The 12,570-nt window shown below is 40.0% G+C and overlaps 1 protein-coding gene across 1 annotated transcript in view; it reads right to left on the reverse strand.

The window, feature by feature from the left end:
• Positions 1–400: 400 nt before the first annotated feature.
• MOB1B (MOB kinase activator 1B) overlaps positions 401–12,570 on the reverse strand; it is a 52,479-nt gene continuing 40,309 nt past the window's right edge. The window contains exons 4-6 of the mRNA XM_004596195.2: positions 9,422–9,555; positions 5,353–5,516; positions 401–2,016 (exon numbers count right to left, since the gene is read on the reverse strand). Coding sequence (XP_004596252.1) covers positions 1,939–2,016; positions 5,353–5,516; positions 9,422–9,555 — 376 coding nt within the window. The 3' untranslated portion in view covers positions 401–1,938. The remainder of the gene's footprint in view (positions 2,017–5,352; positions 5,517–9,421; positions 9,556–12,570) is intronic.

Consider the following 12,570-nt stretch of genomic DNA (forward strand, 5'->3'; position numbering starts at 1 on the left):
AGCACTGCTTTAGGGAGACTCAGTAATCACAGCTTCATTTTCCTAGATCCGTGGGACTAAAATCACCTGACATCCAATGTCATTTCTCAGTCGACCCACAGTGGCTGATATCTATCTGAACACTAACAGGTTTGAGAAATCAGCTAGCTCTCAGTGAAGTTTATGAAAAAGTACAATCAGTAAAGTCCAAGATACCTGTTTCTGCCAGTCTCTCCTGAAATGTCCCGTGGTACTTGGCAAGTGCCTGCTACAAGCAAAATGGAGAAAAAGGCAGTTCCTAGTGGTCATCATTTTAATGGTAGTAAATTCTATCACTGCTCTGTTGATGACAAAAATAGACTGATTTCATTGTACATGTTTTGGAACCGAGTGCCTTGTATGCTCTCAGAGCATGCATTTCCAGTGCACCGGGGAAAAGCAGGTTCTCTAACTGAAAGGACATGTATTTCTTATTGAAGCAGATTTGCTGTAAGTGACAAAAATAAAATTAGAAGCCAGAAACAGGTATATCTCAAGAATAAAAGAAGTGAAAACTTAGTATTTCTTTTCATTCTAAAAGCTAAATTTCTTGACTTGTTACTTATGGAAATAATTCACTAGAGAGGTACAGCATTTTAACTGTTTGATATCACTGCAAAGAAATGACTTCTCACAGCGGAGACACAAGGAGTCAGAAAGCTTCAAACTGAGCCTACAGTAAGCAAGGAAGGTATGCATCATTTAAAAATGATAAGCAAAAGACCAGTTCCATTCACTGAATGGAAATGCTAAAAAGGTATCGATTTCTCCCATCTTTAAGTTCTATGCTTAGTATCTGTACTTAAAATTATTAATTTATTTGTAACTTCTCAAGGAAGTTGATTCCTCACAGGAAGCCTCTAAGACTTTGCTTATTTATACCTACTTTTTAAAAAATCTTCACACCATTCTTTTTTCAAGGGTTTTAAGCCAGGGCTTTCTAGAACTTGACTCCCTATACCTAACCCCACCCCTCATTACCCACAAAACTAACCACCTCCCTGACAAAACACTCTCTCATCCCCTCCTATTCAAAGTAGAAAGGGATTCTACAGATTTATGGCTCATTTGGCAATTGCTAAGAAACCTCACAGTTCAGTATCAACTCTGAAGATGGCAATTTTCTATATAACCTGAATTTTTACACCTACAGTGCAGTAAAAACAAGCCAAAATGTAAAATGTATTACATTTCAACATCCTCAAGTTTCAATATCACAGATATCAACAGATGGAAAAGACCTGCTTGTAGAACTTTTAAGTATTTGTTGAGCAGACTCTACTACTGTCAATATAAAAAATAATTAAGAAATATTTGTGGGTTTTTTTTATGTTCTACATGCACAGCTTTACAAATTATGTTTCTTCAATGTAGTAAAAGCTGGAGATCACCAATGTAGGTCAGCTATGGCTTTTATCACAGGTGTTTTACAGCATGCACACAGAGTGCCCTGGGTATTATCCCACCACGGCTTCAAGCCCTGTTCACTCAGTTCTGTGTCTGTGCTTTGCACTTCGGACGTGAGCCTGCCAAGGCACTTTAAAACAAAAGTCTTTTGGGGACTTGATAAATGGGCCACAATTTACACAACACAGAACCCCATCTACCAGCATGTCAATCAGCAAGTGTTTTCTTTTAGCACAGAATATTGCAAAATATTTCCCAAGTAATCAAAATTAATTTTTAAAAAAGCCACACCAATAAAACACAATTTCTCCCTATCAAAAGTACAGAGAATGTTTCTTGGCTTCCTCTATCAATAAAATATGGTTTCAGAGATAAAGAATAAAAAAAAAAAAATAAGAACCCACACAAGCCCCCAAACCAAAGACAAAACAATGTAGATAAAAACACAGCATGACCAGGACCCAAATACACTGCACACAGCTTCATTTCAAGAACATTCATGCTTGTGTCCTTTTATCTGTCCTTTGAGGTGAGTTTTTCAATCAGTTCTTGGAGTGGTGCGAGTTCTCTTCTATCAATAAGGTTGAATTCCTATGCATGATAAAAACAAAAATGGCAACTATAAAAACAGCATAACATTATTAAAGCACAGTACCAATAGCATTTGTTGGAAATTTGTGTTTGAAGTAAAAAATAAAAAAGCTTTGATTTCTTTTTTCTATTATTTTAGCTCTATGGACAAATCGTTTAACACTCCTGATTTTGTTTAATAATATCTACTACTAGGATAAACACCCCAACCTCATAAAACTACTGGGAGACTATCTGTGACGATGATGTTAAGCACTTCTTGTAAGACCTTCCACAACACAGTGCAACTGGGAGTTGCTGCTTTTTAATGAAAGGAATAGCCAGCATACTGCTTAAATATGTACACAGTCAGCCAAGCAGGGATCAAAACCTCCAGCATCGTAGGTAAATATAACTATTATATGCTAATAAGACCAGGTTATAAGCACATGTATAAGCAGGCTATCAAAAGATGTGATCTGAGAAACATATAAACAAGATAGAGTTCACCAAGGATACAATCCTGTAAAGAACAAATTCACTTCTGAACATACTTTTCCCTCAACTTCTAGTTCAAAGCTGATAAACAGAAACTGCCGCTACATCCACTTTTCTGTCATGGTGAGGCCTTTTCAGCTATCAATTTAATTCCTTTATTAAGATCTGTTAGGTGTTACTTAAGTAAGTAATCAGAAGCATTAGGAGGCATTCAATTGTAGGCTTGCCTTGAAGATTTGTAGTGTCTGAGCCAAGAATGTAAATGGAAACACACCACATGACTAAATTATTAATATTTTACATTTAGCTAACATGTTATGAAACTGAACACATTCCATTCTCCTACCTGGACAAATATACTTTCACAGTGCCAGGAAAGCAGGTTCATATTTAGAATTCCAAGACTCCTAAGTTATGACACAAGGGGGGTCAATGGCCCTGGTGACCCCGGTTCCTGGCCTTCCAAAAGCCTCTGGGCTCTTCTCACCTTTCAGGTCGTACACCTCAAAGGGCCACTTGCTGGCTGGCACACATGGCGTATGTTTGCATACCCTCATGGACAGCAGCCACTGGCCATCCCTCAGTTCTACCTTCCAAACAATGAATACACAGGAGAGGTCCATGGAGACTCTGGACATACAGCTGGATGTGGGCAGAGAACTTTGTGGTCTCAGATACCTAAGCATAAGCTTGAAAAATCTAAGCAGATATGTTCCTGGTTCCATGGATTCCTCACTTGATGGGCCTGGAGGGGTGGGACTGGAAAGCAGGGAGAGGGGGCAGGAGTTTCAGCAGCAGCAGACCCAGAATAAATCTAAAATTATGGGAGCATGGAGTCATAAGGACACCACCAGTGGCACCGGCATCCCATAAGGGCACCAATTTATATCCTGGCTGCGCCACTTGCCATCGAGCTGCCTGCTAACGAGCCTTGGGAAAGTAGCATAAGATAGCCCACATACTTAGACCCCTGCACCTACATATGAGACCTGGAAGAAGTTCCTGCTTTGGACCAGCCCAGGTCTGGACACTGCAGCATTTGGGGGATGAACCAGTGAATGAAAGACCTCTTGGGCATTCTCTCTCTTTTTCTCTCTCTCTGCAACTGCCTTTCAAGTAAATAAATCTTTTTTAAAAATAACTGTATGGTTTAGGGCAGGTGCTGCTCTTACTTAATCAAAGTGTGATCCCATATAAGCAGCGGATGTACCTCTAAGAAACATAGGTTCGCCAGAGGTAAAAAGGATCAGATCACTATTGTCAAATGATATGTTGTCAATTCCCTACCATTTGCCAGCAGTTGGAAAACAATGGTACTTTGAGACTATAAAGTAAAACCAAGCCTTTTGGAAGAAGAAAATACTCTTCCAAACCCTGAAACCTAAACTTCAGCAATCATATGTTGCCAAACCAAAACACACATGCAAGCCCAATGTTTTGTTTCTTTGGGTCTGCAAACGGGATATCATAGTTAGTGTTTACAGCAACAGTTCTGGCAGGTTACAAACTCCACAAATGCATTTATAAAGGTGCAACTGAAACATAACATGTACATATGTCTTCAGAGTGAGAGTGTACATAGGGGAACTCTGGACGTACTTTGTTCTTTAGTGGTGAAGATAAGTGAAGGAAGTATTTGTAGACACACTCATAGTCAGAGCTAGGAAACACAGCATGAACTCAGAGCTGCAGCCTCTCCAGATCAACACCCCTCTCCCGACCTCTCCCATCTGACTTCCTAGTAAGTCAAGACTGTCCATCTCTACCTCTTCTTCACCTTTCCTGGTTATTTCTCTAATTACTAGAGCAGAGTAAGTGAAGTCTCACAGCCCCTAGTCAATGATTCTTATTTTATTTTACTTTTTTTTTTTACAAAGATTTATTTTATTTTCATTGAGGAGCCAGATTTGCAGAGAGAAGGGGATACAGAGAAAGATCTTCCATCCTCTGGTTCCCTCCCCAGGTGGTCGCAACAGCAGGAGCTGAGCCTAATCCCAAGCCAGTGCCAGGAGCTTCTTCCGGGTTTCCTTTGTGGATGCAGGGTCCCAGGGCTTTGCACCATCCTTGTCCATTTTCCCAGGGTACAGCAGGGAGCTGCACGGGAAGGGAAGCATCTGGGACACAAACTGGTGCCCATATGGGATCTCAGCATGGGTAAGGCAAGAATTTAGCCACTAAGCCATCTCACCAAGCCTTACCCTATGTTTCTAATGCCAGTTCCATGCACATTAAACAGAAGGGAGGTTAACTGGGAAGACAGGTTAAGAACTAACAGACCTCTGGAACAAAAATGTTCTTTGTAACATAGTTCTCCTTCACACATGATGAACAGTAACTATCTTTAAAGTTATTTAGAATATGGTTTTAAAGGGAAAGGGGTGAGCATTTGCTGCCTAAAATTCTAGCTGGAGCTCTCCCATCCCATATCAGAGTACTGGGTTTCAGTTAGCTCCTCTCCCAACTCAGCGTCCTTTAGCAGCACACCCCGAGGCAGCAGAACTGGGTTCATGCCACCCTCACAGAAAAACCTAGCCTGGAGGTTAGAGTTCCCGGCTTCAGCCTGGCCCTGCACCAGCTTTTGCAGGCATTTGGGGTTCCTTCCTCTGTTTTGGCCTGTTTGCTAAAGCAAATCAAGGCAGCCTCTCTCAGATCAACTGCAGACATACTGCCATCAATTTAGAGACTAATGAAATCCAGAAACAAAGGCCAGTCCTTGTCATGATGGAAAGTTTGAAACAGGCTGAAAATTATAGCTATGGCAAATTATATCCTGACAATGTGGAGGTAGTGTTCACCGTTTGAAGTCAGAAGATAAATGCTTACTCAAGGCACCAACCCACACCCCCCAATCCAATTTACCTGAACAAAAAAAATAAAGTGCTTGAAGGACGTGTTGAGATGAGCTTCCTCCTGCAGCTGGATCACAGGGTCAAAATGCTGATGATAAATGTGAGCATAAACCCTGAACAGGCGTTTGAGGATCGTTTTCGCCACGGACATAAAGTTCTTCGGAAACGGGACACCTAGCAGAGAGATAAACAACCCCCAGCCTGTTAACAAGAAGCGAGAACAGGGGAGACGAAGCTTGTAAGCAAAGTGCAAAACAAGCTCTGAAGACAGAACCCAAAGGAAGTAGCATTTGTGAATTACCACTTTACATACCAATTTTACCCTCCAGAGGTTCTCACCATCCCACATAAGTCAGCTTCTAAGAATTAACTAGTCTTCATTATAGCCTATTCTAATGCACCATTACTTAACTAAAATGAAACAAGCTCCTGGAATGGTAATGAAGCTAAAATAAATCACACACCCAGATACTCAAATTTCGTCACATAAAGTCCCAGTACAAACGTGGTAAACGTAAATCATGCTTTAAACATGCTCTATTTTGTTTAAAAATCATATCCATACTACTTCAGGTCTACATGTGTCCAGAAACAAGCCTCCATCCCTGTTCACTTAGGCTCACTGTGTTGTGTATCGGAGCACTTTGATAAAGGTAGCATCCCTGTGGGGAAAAGCAAAGCCTTGGACACTGCTGGCAAGCACGCAGACTGCTGCAGCCACTAATGCAAACGGTACACACGTTCCTAAAGAAAATACAAACAGAACAACCATAATACTCATCAATGGTACTTCTACATGAACAGACAAAGGAAATATAATCTCCACTTCCATGTTTGTTGCAGCACTATTCTCAAAAGGCAAGATATGGGAACAACCAAAGTACCCATCAACAGGTGAAAAGATAAAGAAACTGAGATGTATACATAGACATTCACACACAGAAATACTAGTCAGCCTTTAAGATCTGCAATTCGCCCACAGTGTGTGTGGTCTTGTAAAATAGAAGGGAGACACAGAAAGGAAAGATATTGATGGTCTCATTTATATGTGGAATTTAAAAAAAAGCAAAATATAGAGATGGAGAATAAAATTGTGCTTACCAGGGGCAAGGTGAGGAGAAAGGAAAATGGGAAGACAGAGACAAAAAACATAAGGTAGTAGATATGTAGGATGAACAAGTCCAGTGACCTAATGAACAATACAAAGACTAGAGTTAACCATAGGGTACTGTGAGCAGGAATTTTGGCTAAATGAGTAAATTATACTTGTTCTTGCCACAGGGGGAAAACTAGGCAATCATATGAGATGATGAGATACTTAACTACATATTTATTACCTATTACATATGTGTTGTGTGTATATATACATATATCATAACATCATACCTATTACATATATGTGTTGTGTATATATACATATATCATAACATCATGTTACATACCTTAAATGAATATAATAAAATTTATTTTTAAAAAGCACAAAATTAAGGGGCCAGTGCCATGGAGTTAAGGCTAAACCTCCTTTGGCAACAGCGGCATCCTATATAGGCACTGGTTCGTGTCCTGGCTGCTCCACTCTGATTCAACTCTCTCTCCATGGACTGGCAAAGCAGCAAAGGATGGCTCAAATCCGTAGGTCCCATTCCATGTGGGAAATCAAGAGGAAGCGCCTGGCTTCAGACAGGCTCAGCTCTGGCCCTTTTGGGGTGAACCAGTGGATGAAGGCTCTCTCTCTCTCTCTCTGCCTTTCAAATAATAGTAAAATTAATCTTAAAACACACACACACACACACACACACACACACACACAAAATCCCATATTCTTTGCTAAACTGGCTAAATGATCCATGTTATCAAGACAGCCAAATACTGTGGTATTACTGAGCTGTGACAGTTTGTCTAGCACTCATTTTACAAATATTGTAGGTTTCTAGAAAAAGCAGGAAACCAACACGAAACAAGGTTCTGTAGGATAATATGTACTACCAACAAATATCAATGTCACAAAAACCAATCAGACTAAGGGACATATTCCAGGCCAAAGAAAGCTAAGGAGACAGAGCTGAATGAAAACAAGCATGAAAAAGTCTGTTTTGTCACAGAGATTATTATTATTGGGAAAACTGCAAAAACCATATTATAAATAACACAATACGTTATCACCGTTAATTTTTTTTTGATCATTCATGTTAGTTTATTCCTAAGAAAATAAATACTGAAATACTTCTAGGTAAAAGATTTGAGGCAAAAGGATGGGAGAAGATAGGGTAACACTGGAAAAATGTTAACAACTAAGGAACCTAGATGAACTTGTAAGATTCTCTTGTAAGATTCTCTGTAATTCTCACAAAATTTTGTTTAAAATGGGGTCCAGAAGCTAACAATAAATGAGAGGAGGGATACTCATTGGGAAACATTATGATGCACATATAAGTAATGCAGTCTTGAAAACAGCTTTTTATTATAAAACTCCAAAATGTTTAATATTCACAAAATTCGTTTAAAACACCTTAGAGTAACAGCATCTATTTACACTGTTGTCTTCTCCCTCACACACGCTTTCCAAAAAGAGCATGTAATATAGTCAAAGACACAGTGGTAGGAACTTCCAAAAAGTACAAACACGTAACCGTCTACAGTTTGTGTCCTGCCTGTTCCACATTCGATCCAGCTCCCTCCTAATGTACCAGGAACAGCAGAACAGGGGGCCGGTATCTGGGGTCCCCAAGCAGGAGACTCAGATGGGAGTTCCAGTGTCTTGGCTTCAGCCTGGCTGAGCCCCTGGCCTCTGTGTTCACTTGGGCAATGCATGAGCAGGTGAAGATCTTTCTCTGTGTGTCTTCCTCTTTCTATAACTCTGGTTTTCTAATAATAAATGAACACTATGTTTAAAAATAGGTAAATCATTTCTACTTGAAAGTTCTATCCTTAAAAGTAAACTAAAAAGCCAATCAGTAATGTACTAATTCATCAAATCTTATTTCCTCTTACATAGCTTGATTTCAGATATGTAAGATTCATATCCTGCGTCATGAAACCAAACTTGGAGCTGCAGCTATGGCTTAGTGGGTTAAGTCACAACCTGTGATTTTGGCATCCATTATGCACACTCGTTGAAGTCTCAGTCACTCCACTTTCAATATAGTTCCCTGAGAAAGCCTCAGCAGCTGGCCTAAGTGTCTGGGCCCCTGCACCCAGGTGAGAGACCGAGATGAAGCTTCTGATTCCTGGCTTCAGCAGGCCCAGCCCCAGCCATTGTGGCCATTTGGGGAGTGAACCAGAGGATGAAAAATCTGTCTCTCTCTCTCTCTCTAACTGTGCTGTTCAATTAAATAAATAAATAAAAACTGTCTTTACAAGTATAATGTACAACTGTATACAACCAATATAAGCCTTTTCCCCAAATATAAAAGACATGACCATAGCAGACATTACTCACTGCCTGCTAAAAATCCATTCTATTTTTCTGTAATGTAAGTAAGATTTTATTATTATCCTAGGCATACTCATCTTCTTATCATTTTTAATTACAGGGAAGTTTATCTCAATGTACTGATAAGCCTGGTGTGGAAAAAAGTAGAAGAGTTTTAAATGCATAAGATTAAAAATATATTGAGAGAAATGGTAACTTAGGATGGTGCCTGGAACAGGAATAAGGCTCTACCTAGAATTTTCCACTGAAAGAGACAGGTCTGTGTGTGTACGTTATTAAACAAAGTGAAACAAAATAAAATGCAACAACAAAATCCCTCCTTGACTGGAAATAAATTTGGTTGGTGTGCCAGTCTGGAAAAGCACCAAAAAAATTAACAAAGTTTAGTGATTTTACAACAATTTGATTATTTTAAGTCAATAAACCTGTCCTTCGGTGCTAAGGTTAAAAGGATAAGAAAACCAATTCACATGGGATAGTTTGCTTATTAGCACTAGGTTAACCAAGTTCTGTCTCTTCTTGGGAGGCACATACCACATACATAATACAACACTACCAAACTCTTCAACCATATAGGGTGGGAAGGACAGTGCTAGAAACATGTAAAATGATACAATTAATGATATATTGCAAGGATATAATATACCAATTTTTGATGGAAATAACGTCTCATCATCCAACTGGTCCTGAACCCAAGTCATCAGGTAATCAATGTACTTTGGAGCAGAGCACTTGATGGGCTTCTTTATGTTTGTTCCATCGGCCCAGTGATATTCATATCTGCATTGCAAAGACAGAAAGCACAGAGTTCCGTTATATATCCTATGTGGATATAAAACTATAATATTCTTATCTGTATTTTGGTTTTCATACATATTGTCTGGCTCCTAACTTCCTTCTCAAAGCAGATTCTAAAAATGAGAATTTCTCTTCCTCAAGGCAGGTTAAAGAAACTTGAATTTCCTGCACCTTTCTGTTTTAGAGATGGCCATAGAGAAATCTTCTGAACTACTGTAGGTCACAAACTCTCCTAATTTCACAGGCATCCTGCTCTGTTCCCTAGGACAAGGCAGGCTACACATACCACCAGGAAGAACGCTGAGTTGGTCCTTTATGGGTATGCACACCATTTTACCAGCAATCACGTCTCTGCAATGAAGCCTCAGAAACCTCACAAGGAGCTTCCCAAAAGCTGGCTATGGAGGTCCCTGGAGTGTGGCCCACGAGGCTGCAGGGAGCACAGAAGTGCCGCCATCTTTTCCACCTTACCTCATATCCTATACCTCTCTTCATCAGCTATCTGTGGAATATCCTTTATAATAAACCAGTAAACCTTAGTGTTGCCCTGAGTTCTGTAAGCCAGGCAAATTAACCACACCTAAGGATATAGAAAGAGGAATCATTTACAGAATTGATTTTACAGCCAATCAAAAGCATGGAGTTTACAAAAAGGCATCCATCTAATGGGGGACAGCGAATCTTAGGGCCTGAGTGCTCCAAGGCAGGACCTGGCACTTGCTGCAGGGGGATGGGGCGGAGCTGAGCTGGACTGGAAGACATCCAGCTGGGATCCTCAGCAGAGCTGCCTACTTGTTTGGCCTGTGGTGTCAGAGGTGGTCTGTGCTGCAAACATACACAGGAAAAAAAAATCTGATTGGTCTATCCTGCTATATCTTCGAAATACACACATTTTTGTATCATATATGTAAACATACTAAAATATACATACAGATATATTTTAAACAATCTGCTCCTCCAAATAAAGATACATTTTTAAATTGCCAGTGGATCTGGGGACTTGCTACAATTCAAATTAAGCAGATCTCAAGAGATTTCTTGCTTGTGTTTCTATATTCTCATAATCTGTCTGATATTCTTCCATTTTCCCTCATATTTGGTAGAAGCAAGTATTGCCAAGGTAGAGAAATGGGCTTTCATCTCAGATCTATGATGGCCATTTTTGAACATTAGTCATTTTTCTTTCTTAGAAAACATTTTTTGAAGATTTATCTATTTTTATTGGAAAGGCAGATATACACAGAGGAGGGGAGACAGAAAGGAAGATCTTCCATCCAATGATTCACTTCCCAAGCGACCTCAATGGCCAGAGCTGCACCAATCCGAATCCAGGAGCCCAGAGGTTCTTCCAGGTCTCCCAAGCTGGTGCAGGGTCCCAAGGCTTTGGGCCGTTCTTGACCACTTTCCCAGGCCACAAGCAGGGAGTTGGATGGGAAGCAGGGCCACAGGGACTGGAATCAGTGCCCAAATCAGACGCTTGTGTGTTCAAGGTGAGGACTTTGGCCGCTATTCTACTACGACGGACCCAGAAAATTTTTCTTCTTATGCAGTATAATTTTTTTCAACTTAGGGCTTTGTATTTTGGGCTAAGAGTAAAGAATAAAACAGAAGCTCTAAAGTGATGAAAAGGTATTTGAAGATGTTTGGCTGAGGAGTTAAAAATGCCTTCAAAGAAAACTGGCACCTTATTCTTTAATTTGCATGAACACTTGATGTGCACCTGCCTATGTCAAAAACAAGGATGCTGGAGAATGACTTCTCTTACTCTGAGCATAAACTCAGAGAAAAGACAAACTTGCAATCAGAAAAAGTAAAAAAAGTATGATCAAAACCCCAAGACAAGCACACTGAGACACAACGTGAACTTTGAGAAGCACACGGCCGAAATCCCAAAGTACAGAAATCTAGATTGCATGAGCATTTAGCTTTTCCATTTCCAAAAATGCCATCTAAGTTTCCTCTTCAAATCAATTTTGTTTTCTCACCCTGTTCCAAGCACCGGGACTGATGGAATGGAAGGTCACAGGGCTCAGCAATGCAGGTGACAGAACACAAAGAGAAACACATTGTAACTGATAAGATTACCCTCAGGTAAGATAAATAATGATGCTTTCTATCTGAGCACAACTACTGCCTGAACAGTATTCCCAACAGGATCAGCTGAGAGGTGCTCTGGCAGCACAGGAGTGCCAATGCTGGGCAACAGAAATAGCTGTGGAGTCCATGTGGGCGCTCTCCAAGGGGAGGCGCTCCAGCACTCCTGGTATGTCATGATTAACCCTTTTACTGGGAAGACTGTTTTCCGAAAATAAAATTAAAAGCTGTGCTGCAATTTAACCCTCTGTCTTCTTGTTCGATCCTCTCAGGAGACCATGCGAGTCCGGACTCTCAGGGCGACTGCTCTGCTCACAAGGCGCTGTGCCACGCTTTCCCCTTCACAGTCAGGCTTCCCTCACAACTCTGTTTTTATCTTTTGAATGACTTTCACATGTTCTATATTCATTTTGGTTTTATTTTTAAACTCCATTTTTTAATTGTAAAAATCAAAAGCAGACACAGTAAATGAAAAACCACTTCCAATATAATGAAGCTTTAAAACAAAAAACAATTCAACATTCAGTATACTGAGATTTTCTTTTTAAACTGAAATACATTTCTTATACTTCTAGAATTTACAACTACCAATTTCTTCATTTTACAATTCCATCATCTTTGGGTTTTTTTACCCCACATTTTATAGACAAATCTGAAAATCTGTATCTGTCATTGAGGTGTGAACTTGTAAATTACTTGATTGCAAGTGTATTTTTTCTTTTAAATGATAACAAGCAACAGTAACTGAGAACACAGTGCCAGAAACCTCATTCAATATTATGTTGCTGGGGTTACTGCTAATGCTAAATCTAACATCCTAACCTGAACGTCCACCATCCTCCAAAACACAAAAGCTTCTGAGTACTAACATGATGTTCCAGTGCACGACTTCACACTTGGACT

Source organism: Ochotona princeps, chromosome 7, assembly GCF_030435755.1.
Source record: "Ochotona princeps isolate mOchPri1 chromosome 7, mOchPri1.hap1, whole genome shotgun sequence".
NCBI lineage: Eukaryota > Metazoa > Chordata > Mammalia > Lagomorpha > Ochotonidae > Ochotona > Ochotona princeps.